The sequence below is a fragment of the Aplysia californica genome, unplaced genomic scaffold (assembly GCF_000002075.1).
Source record: "Aplysia californica isolate F4 #8 unplaced genomic scaffold, AplCal3.0 scaffold00887, whole genome shotgun sequence".
NCBI classification, from domain to species: Eukaryota; Metazoa; Mollusca; class Gastropoda; order Aplysiida; family Aplysiidae; genus Aplysia; species Aplysia californica.
In genome coordinates, this window is record NW_004798157.1 from 268925 (window position 1) to 285431 (window position 16507).

Here is a 16507-nt window from a genome sequence, read left to right on the forward strand (position 1 = left end):
CTAGCGCTGCGAACAGAAAATAAGAGGCTTTAGTATAGTCAATCCTGTGCTTGTTTTTGTTTTAGAAAGGTTTTACAGCGCTCGCAAGTGCATACGGTCATATGAGCGCCAGGGGGTGGATGTCAACAGAGAAGTCCAAACGGGGAATCAGGCTTATTCTGCTCACCTCTCTAGTCTCAAAAGCACAAAGTCAAGGCACCGCGGAATAAGCAATTCACAAGAGAGTGACAAACATACACATGAAGTAGAGGACATATGACGATAGTAAGGTTGAGAAGAGAAAAAGTAGCAGTTCCCCCTATATAGTTCAGGCACAGAAAGAGCATGACATTGATAAGTGTGCCCATTTACAATTCTACTGTGCATAAGAATACCCCCTCTTTGGGAATGGCCCAAAGACATTTTCTGTCAGTAGCACTGCTCTGGGTGGTTTGGGGGTGGGGGGGGGGGATCCTGTTCTAACGGCCGCTCGCTTTCGACTTTCGAGGAGGAAAAATTGTTGTCTTAGACGGGTGGACGTCGTACACAGTGCCATAATATTTTTATTTTTTTTAAAGAAGCGAGGGAGAAAAGGGGAAGTGGCCGTTTGTACAGGTGATTGTCTTTTACCGGTGGCCGTTCAATTCCGACTGTAAAGCCGAACCTGCTCTAACGGCCAGCTGCCCAGGGTATCCACCTGTACTAACGACCGCTTCCCGTCTCCATGTGATTGAGGTTTTTTTATATATAACAATGACACTGTCCGAGAACCCCACCTGTTTAAGACGATCACTTTTCTACTCTGCAGTTGACAATCGTCAAGGGCAGTTCCGACTATATTATTTTCGAATCTAATAAAAATGCTATGTCATTCTTTCACAGAATAAAACGTCAAAAATTAGAAATAAGCAACCAATTTCTTTCTTACCTTTACCTAGAAGGATTTCAGGAAAAGGACATACTTTGTGCCGCCTGATATAATAAACTAAATAAATGGTCCTGGTTCAATCATAACTTGAACATTCCTGGAATTAGCCTTTTAATGGCTCTCCATCCACATGGCTCTGATCTACTTGAGATGGAAATGAATCCCAGGCATCCCCCCCTCCCCCCCGTCCCCAATTCTAGCCACCCCTTTTCCTCCCTATCTAAAGCAGCATTAGTGTTTAAAGGCATACACTTCAGTTTGCCCGCTGCGATTTCTTTCTTCTTTTTTTTTTTTTTTTGGAATAACTGGACAACAGACGGTTTCTAATATTAATGATCTTACCAACGTTCTGGAAATGAATCAGGGGGAAATGAATTTGCCTGAACTTAAAGTGGCCTTTATACTGAAAAGTAATTTTACTTTTTCAAGTTTTGCCACATCGTGCCAAATAAAAATCACCCGAGGTTGTCATGAAAGTTTAATCTAGCGAAAAGCTAAACCAGCAATGAATTCAAAACGAAACGAATAATTCATTCAGGTAATATTTTGCATTGTTCAAATTCTACTTTCTAGCTTGGCAGGGGCGGACAACGAAAAACTTGGCTGGATGGCGTTAAAGAGGACCTTCAAAAGAATATGAATACACACACACACACACAGAGAGAGAGAGAGAGAGAGAGAGAGAGAGAGAGAGAGAGAGAGAGAGAAAGAGAGAGAGAGAGAGAGAGAGAGAGAGAGAGTGAGTGAGAGAGAGAGAGACAGGCCCGCACATACACACAGACGTACACGCACAAGCACACATACACATAAGAAATTGAAACAAATTAAATGGTTCAAAATTCTCGCTGCAAAACAACCAAAAAAGCAAACAAAAGCAAACAAACAAACAATTTTTAAAAAGCAATCTTACCAAACACGCACGTTGTCTTTTCGAAATGGTCCTGTGACAGTACGTAGCTTCAACTACTACTACTGTCTTGATTATCTGTCTACTTTTGGTACTTTTCTCCAACTTTTTTAGATGGGCGGTTGGCTGATGCTCTGGTGTCGTTAGCTTCTTCTTTCCTATCAAACGTCTATCGTCTTTATCTCCCCTCCTTCTTTTTTTGTGTGTGTTACTCTCTTGTAACACCTCTAATCTTCGGCACTTATATTATGACCTTATTGTGTTGCTAGTGTCGTAAAAACTCTACTAAAACTAAAACTAAAACTGCTTTTTGAGAGAGCGGGGCTAAGGGGCATGTATGTTAGGTGTATATCCGTGAGTTTGTGTATTTAGTGCGTTTGTGTTGAGTGGAGGTTGATCGTCAGGTCAAATTAATGTCAAATCTTAAACTTGACAAAGACAGCGTTGAAATCTTTACCCTCGTTCTAATTTTATTTTTTTGTTCTTAATAAAAGGTAACTTTTTCCCCCAACGTGAAATGAAACAGGTGCCAAAACTTATCGAACCAATAACTAACTTCTTACAATTATACTGGATCACTTTTTTGTATCTTTTTGTTGATGTCATCATGTAATTTTTTTAAAAATATTTTTTTTAAATAAATAAATAAAAAAATATGACCTTATGCAGTTGCGAGCGCCGTAAAACCCTATACCAAACAAACAAACAAACAACAATTTAAAAATATTTAATTTTTTTTTTTTATATTCAGGTTCCCATTAGCTCATAAGCATTGCATATCTGCCAGAATTTTTATTTTCAAAATTATTTTTTTGTATTTCTAGCAGGTGGTAATTCCCCCCCCCCCCCCCCCCAACCTCTCCTTCTGCCCAGTCGTTAAAAATTCCTGCTTACAGAACCTGCATAAATTGCATGCAAGATCACAGTTGATTAATTTAACAGCTCCTGTTGCGTGAATTAACGGCATTTTTCTTTAGCGTTACAAGGTCATCTTTAATAATCACTTATCTGTCTATTTACGTATTATTTCTATCTACTTATCTATCTTCTTATCTACTTATCCATCCATCACCCTTCCGTCTGTCAGTGTACTATCTATCTATCTATCCATCCATCCATCCATCCTTCCATCCGTCCGTCCCTACGTCCGTCCGTCTGTCTGTCTGTATAGATTGCGTTGATCGTAACCCACATTATCAAAATAATTATCAACAATAATTATTGTTACGTTATCATTAATATGTGATTGCACCTGAGAAGTTCTCCCGTGTAGTTCCCGGGACAGGGGAGCTAAGAACAGGACCAAAATATCCGTACCGCGCATGTCGCGTGTCGTAGAAGGCGACTAAGGTCGGCTGGGCTAAGGGTTAGCAGCCTTTTCATGTAAAACAAAAAACAACTACAAAAACATCAACAGCAAAATCAACACGACCACCAGTTCTGGAAGATAGAGGACCTTCATTACAGAAGAGAGCAGAGAAAATGGAGTGTAGAGTGACACAGGGTGGTGAAAGCCGGAAGGAAGCCACCTAGCCGAGAAACTTCCTGTCGTCCACAAGAACCTCAGAGATGACCTTGAGGCGAGAGGTACAAGCGGAAATAGAAAAGGCGGCGACATCATGGAAACGCCTCGAAAAGGATGTACAGGACAGGCTTCGCTGGAGAAATGTTGTTTAAGGCCTATGCTCCACTGGGAGTTAAAACGGCAAGAGAGACCAGAAAAGTAAGAACAAACGACGCTGCCATACACGCACAGAGGTTATATATACGATGTTAGAGCTCGCAGCAGTGACGTCAAACGTGTCAGACGTAGGGACCTTCTTACCATCATCGGCTTGGCTGGCGTGCTCCCATTAGAATGAACAATCTGAGCCCCCACTATGCTTCCCACCAGCTCTAGTAATATATTAAACTCCACCATGCTCCCATATTTCAGTGCAGGCTTGTTGATTTCTTCCTAAGAATAAGACCACGCACTGAGATGCCTCCACTTGCGTCTCGTAAAGTACTCATCCGTCTGTTGAACTGTGCATGTCCAGCCCTTGAAGTTCAACGTCCCAGAGTGGGCACACGCAGCCCCAGTTCGTTTACGTGGGACGCATCTCTGCCACGAACTCTAGTACTAAATAAATATGTGAGGCAGCGTGGTGGAATCAGGCTCTCGTCAAAATAATTAAAGCGAAGAAACTTGTGTTTTTCCGCAGGTTTGTGAATTTTTTTCAATTAAAAAAAATTATTATGTTTAAAAAAAATTTTTTTTTTTTTTTTTTGGGGGGGGGGGGAGCTCAACATCTTTCATTCCCATTAAAGAACTCATTTCTGTTTGGATTTTTCTGAAAAACGTTGATTAAAGGCACAAAAATTTAAATTTTCAGTTACCACAGACTCTTAAGCTAAGGAAGTAACTAATCTTTGACGACCATTTTCTCATTAATTTTACCTCTGAAAACTGGTGACCCCCACCTCCTTCATTCGCAAATATCTCGACTTGTATTCAAGATAAAAGGATTTTTTTTCTTAGAAATAAAGTCAAGTGAACAAGCTTTAAGATGATACCAATAACTCTACCTGCCCAAAAATTGACAAGAGCCTGATTCCACCACGCTGCCTCACATATAACCACTTTGCATACACCCAACTAGACACAGTTTCAGACGTTCTCGAGGATATTGGAACGAACCAGGTTTATTTTTAGGTACCTTGGACCTTCCTCATCCCAACACAAGATTAGGAGAAAAATAAACTTACTTATTTGGTTGGAGAATAGGCATCATTGCAGGCCGCACAATATCATAGCTTCTCAATGCTCCTCCCTCCTCTCCAGGACCCATGGAAGGGTCTGCTTTCTGATCGTGCCAGTTATCAGCTGGTTGGATAATAATAATCTTCTGGCTTGTATTATTGGATGGAAAGTAAACTACTATATCCCAGAAGAAAAAGAAAAAAAAACGATGAAAAAAGAAGGGACCCAATTCCCATTCTCTGTGTACAAACTAAAATCAACCATGCGTCTACAACTGCAGTTGTCACCTTGACGATCCCAACCCCAACCCATCCAGAGAGTTTACAGTAACACATTGGTAATACTGTAAAAACTCTCTGACCCAACCCCAAATCTCCGAATGCTGGCCAAACTATTATGATCATGTCTGTAAATGCAGTCTTCACATGGCTGAATCGACGATTCGTAAGAGAAGGGAAGGAAGCCAGATACTGCTGATATGAAACATCTTTTCATGGATTACCTCCCTGGTTTTTGGCTCTCGCTGTAATTGTAATAATAATAATAATAATAATAATAATAAAAATAATAATAATAATAATAATAGTGTGATGTATGTATGTATGTATGTATGTATGTATGTATGTATGTATGTATGTATGTATGTATGTATCATATTATGTATGTATGTATGTATGTATGTATGTATGTGTGTATGTGTGTATGTGTGTATGTGTGTATGTGTGTATGTGTGTATGTATGTATGTATGTATGTATGTATGTATGTATGTATGTATGTATGTATGTATGTATGTATGTATGTATGTGTTTATGTATGTATGTATGTATGTATGTATGTATGTATGTATGTATGTATGTATGTATGTATGTATGTATGTATGTATGTATGTATGTATGTGTGTGTATGTGTGTATGTGTGTTATTTTGTTTTGTTTTTGTTTTTGGTAAGTGTTTTACGGCGCTCGCAACTGTATAGGGTCATATGAGCGCGCATTTTAAGTTGGTAGGAAATTTTGAATTTTGCCCGAGTGGCGGCCGAAGCCTACCTATATCGATTTAAGACCACCAAGGGATCGTTAACGTGCGCAACTTGCACACGGGACCTCAGAGATTTTTCGCCCTTGTCCGAGAAGGTTAAATCTAGATCTAGGTGTAGATCTTTCCTACCAGAAGATCAGGGGTGTGGCTGAAAGACAGCAGTAAGAAAGACCCAAGGAGTAGCCTAGCAGTAGAAAGGCAACAGAAACAGTCAGGAGCCCAGTGGAGGGGGCAAAGGAGGTGAGGGGGTGGGGAAGAAAGTGGAGACAAAAGCAGTCGACAGAATATTATCACTTTGAGAGAAGGAAAGAAGGTGAAAGAAAACAAATTTAGAGAAGAAAATGTTTCGGTCGCTACCCGGATTCGAACCCGGGACCTTTGAATAAAAGGCAAACACTTTAGCCTATAGGCCACGAGATCCCCCAGTATGTATGTATGTATGTATGAATGTATGTATGTATGTATGTATGTATGTATGTATGTATGTATGTATGTACGTATGTATGTATGTATTATGCAAGTTTGTGAGTGTATGTGTGATAGAGAGAGAGGGGGGTCTTGACAAGGAATTTGCCCAACACTTGACTATTTTCAAGTTTTCAAAGGCAAGTCGTATGACATGAATGGGGAGTTTAGAATTTTAGAAACGGAAATAGTTGAACTTCACTAATCAGAAAATAACTCAAAATTTCTAATTTGAAATCGCCCTTACCCCCGTAGCCTATTAAATTGCTTTTTCTATTTTATTTTTTTTAATTCTAAAATTTAACTTTGTATTATTATTAATATTATTAGGCTACTACCGGTGCACGATTATGAGAGATTCTTAAAGGGGAAGGGGGGGTCGTGCCCTGTGACGCGATCAATAACTAATTAAGTTAGAAAGTATGTCAACCTCTTTATGACGCAATAATAGCGAGATGAGGAAAAAGCATAGGCCTACACATAGGCCTACTTGGCTTGCTGTGAGCTCAGTTTACATAGCGTACTAGGGCACGACGTACGAATAATGCCATACTTAATTCAAGAAATGTAAGCACACACACTCATACACACACACACACACTCACACACACGCGCGCGTGCGCACACTTACACACACACACACACACACACACACACACACACACACACACACACACACAGACACAGAGCTCGGACGAGATCGGACACTCAGACGGATAAGCACTCGTGGATCAAGCTGCACAAGCCTCGAGGCCTCGAGCAAAGAGCTGCATAAAAGAGCGTTAAAGTTGGCCCAGAGGCTTTAAAAATAGATCTACTTTATATAATATTTTAGGCCTAGGATAAGAGGAAAATTCCTTTCGGCCTCGCGTCGTGGGTTTATCGACCGGGGTCAGGGCTGGTGTTTCAACGTTGTGCCGTCGATGACTGAGGGATCACGCAACCTTCTCTCCAACCCCCCCCCCCCCTCCCCTCTCAAACCATCTAATAAGTCTCACCATTAATGTAAATTATTTTAGGCGTCGCCGTCATGTGAGTTGTATCAACGTTATGCTGTTTTTGATATGCAGTACATTATAGCAACCGCCAGATTATCTTAAATAACGATATTGTATACAGTGGAACTCGGTTTCAACGAACTCGGATAAAACAAAAACTAGGATTCAACGAAATGAGTTGGATCCCCCCTTTTTTATTAATAAAAATCAATTTAAAAAATAACTCGGATTCAACGAATATCTAATAGAAAAAGTTCGGATTCAAACGAAGCCGCTAATTGCAAGGTGAACTGCTTCATGCAGCCAATTAGCGGCCTACTTTTATACCAAAACATGTGTTATTAGCACTCACACGTGTCTTAGCGCATGTCGGGGTCGATAGGCGGCCAGCACACGTGTGACTGCGTGTGCGTGTGTATGAGGGGTTGGGGGGTGGGGGGGGGGGCACAAGGGTTCCGGGAGTGAAAGTTCAGTGGAGATACAAACGCGTCACAGTTATTTATTTTTCTTTTCTACAATGATAAACTAGTCTTGACGTAGATCTACGTAATGAATTGCGCTTTGAACTGTGGGATTAAAGGTTGCCGTGTGCGAGACTCTACACGAGCATTTGCCAAAAGGTGGGATACCTGGGTGTGACAAATGAGGTCCAAAATCAACTTTATGTAATAATTCTTTAATCACCCATATTATATTGCCTAATGATTGCTCTTTCAGGCTCAGTAGCTGCCAAAGCTGTATATGCAATGGTCTTGGTGTAATTCTGACTTGAATGACGGAAATAGCAAAAAGTTCGTTCATAACAATGATGACACAAATTTATGAATACTCAAAGTTCCTTTCTTCAGCTAGGCTGATGTTATATTTTGAGACATAGCAAATAACTTCCAAAAATACATAGAATTGACAATTTATAAAAATCTTTATTAATTTTTGATAAAATTACTTTTTTGTGTCATAATAGTTATGAACGAACAATAAGTGACCAAAATACTATCAATTATATCAAGTTTCATAGACTAGAATTGTCTAAAATAACACTCTGGTCTAATTATAGTCAAGTGATAAATGAAAGACCATTGAACAGCTATTTTTAAACGCAAACTGGTCTTAGGGCATATGTTGGAAGAATTCAAAGTTTAATCACTGAAAAACCCTTAGAATACCTTTAATTGTTCGTTCATAACTATTATGACAAACGTCAGTTTTGACCTAAAAATTAATATTTTGACCTGTCACTTACTTTAAAATTTTATATTAAATGAAAGTTTCCTCATAATATGTATCTGTGTATATGTTTTTAATGTTTATCAATTCTGGAAAGCCGTCAAAGTACAATATGTAGTTCGTTCATAACCATTACTACAAAAGTAAAATACTAATTAAAATCCAGACCCATACACTTATGATAAAAATCAAAATATCAGAACGTAAGCAAGGTCTAATACATCCTCAAGTTGGGTTAAAATTAAAAATACATCCCAAAACAACTGTAAATTACATAGAATAAGGTTTCGTTCATAACCATTATTACACACTGTCACGTTCATAACATGATGACAATTCATTATGACAAGCATATTTTTGCCTCTTCTTCGCTTCTCTTTTGAGTCATCAGCACGATTTTCTTCCATGTTCATTCCACCATGTAAAAGGATGTTGTGAAAAAGTGGGAAGTCCCTCACATGATATTTTGCAGAAATATCATAAAGTGTTTGTTCATAACATCATTATGACAAACCTGGATTATCTCAATCAAAGTCATATTTAAGCAAAACCATTCTATGGAGTGGAAAATGATGGATCAATGTCAAACCAGTGTTTAATACCGGTCATTCCCCGGGATGATATGTTTAACGATTTGGGTTTTCTAGACCTTGGAAAGTCTGATGATGTAATTATTTATGACACGAGTTATGAACGAACTTATACATTTTACTCAGCAATAACATCATTAATATAAAAAAATAAAACCCTTTTAATGGACATACGCTGTTATGATGGTGTATACAAACTATTTTCAATGTTTGAATGCACTTCTGTTTGATAGTTTAAGATTAACAATATTCTGTATTTAACATACAATTACGTGTGCACTCAGGGTGAGTAAAAAATGCCCTATTTTTAGTACTATTATCTGTCTATGTAGAGATATAAGATGCACACATCAATCTACTTGCTCATGCAGCTTGACCAACTTATTTCCTTGCCATATGCATAAAGTTTTCAGAAGAAATCATATTTTACCATGAGTAGTGGTTGATTTAAAAAGTCCTTAAGCAAACACCCCCACCTTTTGGCAAAAGCTCACACAGCAACATAACTAGTTTGGCAAACAATACGCTGTAGATGATAGATAAAACAGGTGTGCATTTGAACGAATCAGCCCTTTAGTACAGTGTGTGCTTTGTAGATTTCAGTGTATTCTCCGAGAATTTTTCAGCATTTCTTCGGTATCAAAGAAATAAAAATGCCTCTCATTTGAAACCAGACTACTTTTGATTAAGAAAGTGGAATACATTATGCACTACTTGCTGGGTGCCTATATAATATTTGTAATTATCTACACAAAACCTTATGCTTGCTATAACGATCACTTGGATTCAACGAAATTGAAGGCCAGGCAAGTATGAGACACTTTTTATTTATTTACTTATCTACGAATTTATTTTTAAATTATTATTTTTATTTTTTTTTTATTTTTTTTTTTGGGGGGGGGGGGGGTCTTAATTTTTTTTGCGGGGGGGGGGGGGTTGAAGGGGGTGCCTTTTCTTCAGTAGGCTTCTTTGTGCATGTTGAACCGTAAGCAAGCTGTTAAAATGTATGATACTGTACTTTTATAAGCCCACGATGCAAAATCTGACAGGAACATTACACTAAGCGTTTAGAAATCGAGTAGATTTAACTTTATTTTTCTCTTTTTCAACATCTACAATTAGAGTTTTTTCAAAATGTTTCTTACGCACCTACAACGATTACCACAAATAAAAAGCTGGATAGTTTGGTTGGGTGAAAGGGGGGGGGGTGTATTTTTAGGGGGGGGGGGCTTGGTACATTTGTAACTGCTGGTCGACAAAACTTTTTTTCTTTTTTGATAAGTACATAAGGCCATACGAGCGCGCAGGACACATTGGTAGGAAACCTTGATTTTTGCCCGGGTTTCGGCCGAAGCCTACATTCTATTTTTGACCACCAAGGGATCATTAACGTGCGCAACTTGCACAAGGGACCTCCGAGATTTTTGTCCTTCTCCGATTGTATATACCACAAGATCAGGGGTGTGGCTGAAAGACAGTAGTAAGGAGCCAAGGAGTTATAACAGTAGAAAGAGGGGATGGAGGCAGAAAGTGGAGACGAAAGCAAACGACAGAACATTGTCAAAGAGAAGGAAAGGTTGTGAAAGTGAAAGGAGAGTTGTTGGTTTTTTATTATAGAAGAAAATTTTCCGTCGCTATCCGGATTCGAACCCGCAACCTATTGAATGAGAGGCGAACACCTTAACTTGTAAACCATCGAGAGCCCCCCCCCCCCCCCCCCAAAAAAAAAAAAAAAGTTTATTTTAATAGAATATTTAATAACACATTGATCTACATGTATATAAAACGTGCAATAATAATAATAATAATAATAATAATAATAATAATAATAATAATAATAATAACCTATTATTACAGATCTCTAAACTAGCCCCCCCCCCCCCCCCCCAAAAAAAAAAAAGAAAAAAAAAAGAAAAAGAAAGGAAAAGAAAAAGAAAGAAATAAAAAAGAAAAGGTTCACGCTGTGCCCTTTGTCTCCGTGGGTCAACAGAAGTGAAAAGAAGGGACCCATTTATGTACTGAATGACTATGATTGGTTTTTAGTTTAGTAAAAGTTATACGGCGCCAGCAAGTTCATAATAGGCATATCATATTATTATTATGAGCGTGCGGAATGAAATATTTAGTTGCGTATGACCTGACAGTGAGAGTACTTGTACAGGCAAGGGGGCGGTGCTGTTTGTTTGCTTGTGTCTGGCAGCTCTCTGCGTGTCAAATGTGTAGGCACTGGCATATATATATATTTTTAATATATATATATATATATATATATATATATATACTCGTATATATATAATATGTATATAAATTGGCCTTGTCCATAGAATTAAGCGGTCTCGAGGACAGAACTTTGGCCTGAACGGACTCATTCTATCTGGGCTGGGAAGGGGAGGGGGGAGGAGGCTATTATCGCGGTCTAGACGTCACGCACGTTAGGCCGTACGGTGTTCGCCTCTCTTTCAATGACAGGTTAGGTATTATACGGGTTCGAAACCCGAGAAAGCGACTGACTGAAAATTTCCTTCTCTAAAATGTTCTCCTTTCACCTCATTTCCTGCCCTCTAGACATAGGCTTTCTGCCCCCCCCCCCCCCCCCCCCCCCCAACAAAAAAAAAAACCTTAAAGGGGGCCCTTGCTCTGAGGGGCCCTTTCTGCTGCTCTCATGGCTCCTTCTTACTGTTGTTTTTCATCCACACCCTTGATCTTATGGTATGTAAGATCTACACCTACTAGCCTTCTTGGATAAAGGCGAAATTCCCCGTTGCGCACTTGCTGATCCTAAAATCGATAAGAATAGGCCACTACACGCCTGAGAATTCTTATAAAAGAGTAGAATTCTGTGGAGTAAAAGTAAAATAGGCCTTGGCTTCGGCCGCCACCATGGCAAAATTTATAAAACTTCTACCAAACTGATGTATAATGTGTCCTGCACGCTCATATGACCCTATCTTACGCACTATGCAGCTGCGAGCGCCGTAAAAGGTTAAAGGAAAAAAATCTAGCCTACATGTATCTTGGAGTGGGGCCGGGAAGGGTTCCCTCTTCCGGCCATCTAAAAATAGTTTCATTGACGCTTTTTCCGATTTCTCGGAAGTGTTTGTATCTGGGCCACCACGCTAAAAGTTCAAGTTCGGGGTAACGTGTCGCTGTGTTCTTTCAATTTCGGTTGTGGGTTATCTCTTATAGCGGGTTCATTCAATAGATTATTCAGTTGCCAACAAGGACTCACAGTCAACGTTACGAGAGAAGTAGGAATGTCGAGCACAGGAGGATTTCAGTGAATTTCACACTCGACCTGCAGTTTATTAGTGGCCTAACTAATTAGATCTAGACTAGACTCTAGACCTAGGCCTACTGTGCTAGATAATCTAGAGCTACTCTCACTAAAAAAGTAGAAGCCGGACAAGAGCATTTCACTTCATCAACTTGCCCACTTATCAACCCTTGGCTGTAGGGCCTATCTTGTCACGAATTGTCACAGCTAGAAAGATCTAGATCTATTCTAAATTTGATTTTCTTACAAGTTGGCCTACTTACTTGTTCAGTTCTTACATCGAGCTGCGATTGTCAGACTGGGTGAACCGAGGCGAGACTCATGACCATGGAGGCAGCAAGGTTTCGCAAAGTAAGTGCCTAGTGATTTATTAGCCTAGGTGTAGATCTAATACAAGTTTGCTGATCTGCTTTTACTTGTCAATTGTAGAGACTCGGCCTATTAACGTTTGAATTTGTAGGCTAATAATTGTTCAACAAGTCACCTTCTCTGTTTAAGTCGCCGTAACTCAGATCCTGCTCATAGCAACTTGTTCATTACAGTCACTTTTCTCTAGGCCTATAATCTTCAGTGACCATTAGATAATTATAATATGGACCAGTTCGATGGTATAATGTTTGTAATAACCTATAGAATCTACTTGGAAAATAGATCTAACTAAGAATTATTTTTTTATGTTGAGTGAGGAGCCTCACAAATTTTGTTAGCCTTTAAATTGTTCTAGGCTGAAAAGAAAATTCTTCACTTTGTGTCCTTATAGTCTAGATTCTAGTTTTTTTAATCACATGAGTTTTCTTTAGTGCATCAGAAGAGTCAGAAGAGAGACATGTTTTGTATGTAACAGCACTGGTATTTTAAGATAAAGGACACAAAATGAAGGTACATTTCTATGAGAAGTAGATCTAGTATCATGTTTTAACTAACTATTCTATATTGCTTCTCGTTTACATGTCAGGTACAACCTACGGTTAATAATACTGAATAAGTGTCTTGACTTTAAAGCAGTTTTATGTAGGGTTGTGAGAGCTGGAGATGTGATGAAATTGTAAAGTTTTGAGGTTAGGGGAGACGCAAACTAAATCAACAATATAACAGACACAAGTCTTGGTTTGGTGTATAGTTGGACTCCAACATTTGAACAAAATCCTTTATTCAGTACAGACGCATGGTTGGTTTAGGAAGAGGAAAATGTGATTAAGTATGTGCGATGTGGGCACTTAGATTTAATGGGAGTATTAGTAGGCCTACATATGCCTAGAGAGTAATTGAGTGTGCTAATAGTGATTACATTACAGGCTTGCTAATTGCTGCTTGGATTGAAGGATCGCGCCCTCATATGACCTTATGCAGTTGGAAGCATCGTAAAACTTTTACTAAGACAAAAGAAGGGAGAGAAATATGTGGATAACTGTAGGTTGGATCAGCTTCTTGCAAAGCCAGTATATTTTTGCTCACTTTTAACAATTAAGTTCTTCCAGGTTTAAAAGTTGTTGTTTTTTTCATAATTATTTTTTTAAAAGAAATTATCTTGAATAATGAAAACATTGAATTCCTTTGAGCATCTGATGGATTTTGTATCATTAGTGAGTCACTTTATATATAGTGACACAGAAATGAATTCATTCAATAAGCACAACTCTTTCCAAAATCTTTGGCATTTATTTCAGAAAGTTGTTGACTGTGGCTGGTCCCTCTGAAAAAGCAGAATATATATAATAATATTATAATATATATATGTAGCCTAAATGTTACTGCACTCAAGAAGGTTTCACACCAATTCTCTATTTTTTATGTTAGTGTTGGTTAGAGGAAAAAGAACTTCAGCGCATCTCACCTTTGAGAACGGTTGAAGATACATACATTTTCACCAGAAGACATAGATCTATTAGAACATATGCCATGCAATTTTTTAATTCCTTGCTGACTTTTTGTCTTCCATAGAGACCAGCACAGTGTGGTGTGTCACATGGAACAAAACGCTTACGGCCTCTTCTTATACAACTGCTAGATGAAAATCAGCTGCATGGATTGGAGTGGATAAACAAAGAGAAAGGAATCTGGCAACTTCCGTGGAAAACAAAGAAAAAAAGTCTGCTGCATGAACCAGATGGAAAAGTCTTGCAAGCAATCGCAAGGGTCATGTGGCCAGATGAAGGAAGCCTGAGCAAATGGAAGGAACGGTTACGGAATGATTTGCGCAGCCTTGAGGACATTGAAATGATTGAAGCTGATAAAACTAAACTGTTCAAAATATACAAGTTCTTGGAGGAAAAACCAAAAAGGGGAAAGAAGCCAGTACCACCGCCCACGTCAACTCAGTCAGGCTTCACTGATGATAATGCAACAGCTACAGCATCGCTTACGACTCCAGGAGGACCCTATGATGATTTTCGTGGACGTCCACAAGTGCTGTTCCCTGACATAAATGGTCATTTCAATGACCAATTTGATGTGCTTTCTTGTAGACCACTACCTTGTAATTTTACTGAAGATCCAGTGAGTCAGGGTTATCGTAGCCGTAGCCCAATACAGGGTGGTGTGGACCTTCCTTCAGAGAATTTGGAAGTCGACTTTTTGGAGAACTCTTTTTGGAATTTGACACCTGACTCAGATGATCAGAGCATGTTAACCGACTCTCAAGGCCCATCGGACCTTTCAATATTAAGCTCAGAATTATTTACTCCTGAAGCAGGGTTTGATGAGGGACGTTTTGGAAACCTCCCAGATTTCCAGGGTTTGTTGGCCGCTGAACAGAATAACAGCCCTGATGAAAATGTGGTGCCGAACGAAAGTAAGGCAGAAAATGATACCTTCACTACTGGTACCTTAAATTCAGGTGTGGCCCAAAATGAAATCAGTCATAATGTTTTGCTTGCTACTGAGAACTCAGTAGCTGTTAATAATACGTGTGTTGTGGACAGGTCTGTTTCATCGGCCGATCATGGGTCGCAGAGTTCTCTTCTCCCTGTGGTTCCTCGACCTGTATATTCTCTCTCTGTACCACCAGTCCAGCCAAACGAGAATGAGCAGCCGTTGTTGACTGTTAAAGTCTATTACTTTCGGTATTTGGTTCTACAAAAACCAGTGCAGAAGTCTTCCTTTACCTTATGTTACGGTTTCACTGAACACCACAGCAGTGAAATACAAAGAATCGAACTGAGGACATCAGAATTGTGCCGAGAGCTGACGCAGAAACAGATGGAGGTTATCAACGATGTTCTGGGTACATTGAAGCGAGGAGTGCTGTTCTCAGTCAGGAATAAGAACATATACGCCACCCGGAAGTGCAAGGCGAGGGTTGTATCCCAGGTTCTCCCGAAGAACCCAAGTGGACAAATTTTGAAGCGTCACTCAGAGATACAAATTTTTGAGTACGAGACGGGCTTTGTTCCTCTTCTTGAACGTTCTTTGAGATCCTCTTCAGGTAATGCAAAAATGCCAGAGTGTGTTGTGCGGCTTTCTCTTGGTGGCGAGAGTGGCATCATCGATGACAGACCTGGAATCATCACAGTTAACATTTGCCACGAGCTTGCGAGCCAGCAACTGAAGTTTGAGGAGGATAATCGCTTCCCTTCAAATGCTCCAGAATGTTCCAAGTCAGACAGTTATGACAACATTGTAAAAAGTTTAGAGAACCTAATGACAGAAGGGGGTGAAGGAGGTGACAAATAAACTTATTTATTGATAATTAAATTATGATCGCATGCATAAGAGATGCCTTTTAGCATCCTCAGTTGTCTAGCTGGTTGTTATACCCATTGCCCATTGGCACGATCAGTTTGATTCGCTTTGGTAGGCGGGGTACAAACCGAACGCTCAACTCACGGCCTTAAAAACAAATGCAGAGTGTTTGTTTTTAAGGTCGTGAGTAGAGCGTTCGGTTTGCGATCGGTTTGTATAAGAGAACCGATCCCCCAATCGGCACTGGGTATATTAGGCTGCTGGACTCATGAATGAATGGGGATTCAAACAGAGCCCATCCCCAACGTTGTGTCCTTGAAAATATGATGGAGATTTAAGTTATATGCAGTGAAGTCCACTTAAGTTAAACTGAAGTTTGTGAGACTGTTATATTTTCTTTCGTTTTTATATATGTAATTTTGAAGCTAAGAAAAAAAAAATTGGTATTCTGATTTCTTTCAGTTTACTGCTATTTTTGGATTAACCCATTATATTCGGTTTAAGTGGACTCCAAGGAATAAATTTACTTTGACATTGTTTCACGATATGTTGCTATTACTATTGTAAAACAACTGCTCCCGAAGGTATTGGTGAAGTCCATTCTTTTTTCCCCCATTCTTTTACTCATTCCTTCTTGACTCTTATCTCTGGTTCTCTCTCTCTCTCTCTCTCTCTCT

At 39.3% G+C, this 16507-nt stretch overlaps 1 protein-coding gene across 1 annotated transcript; it reads left to right on the forward strand.

The window, feature by feature from the left end:
* Positions 1 to 11988: 11988 nt before the first annotated feature.
* On the forward strand, positions 11989 to 15760 carry LOC101863854 (the record flags this gene model as incomplete). The annotated part of the gene is given in 2 exon segments (XM_005110422.3): positions 11989 to 12500; positions 14091 to 15760. Coding segments are annotated over 2 exon segments (1700 nt in total), but the record flags the coding sequence as incomplete, so codon positions are not given.
* Positions 15761 to 16507: the final 747 nt, after the last annotated feature.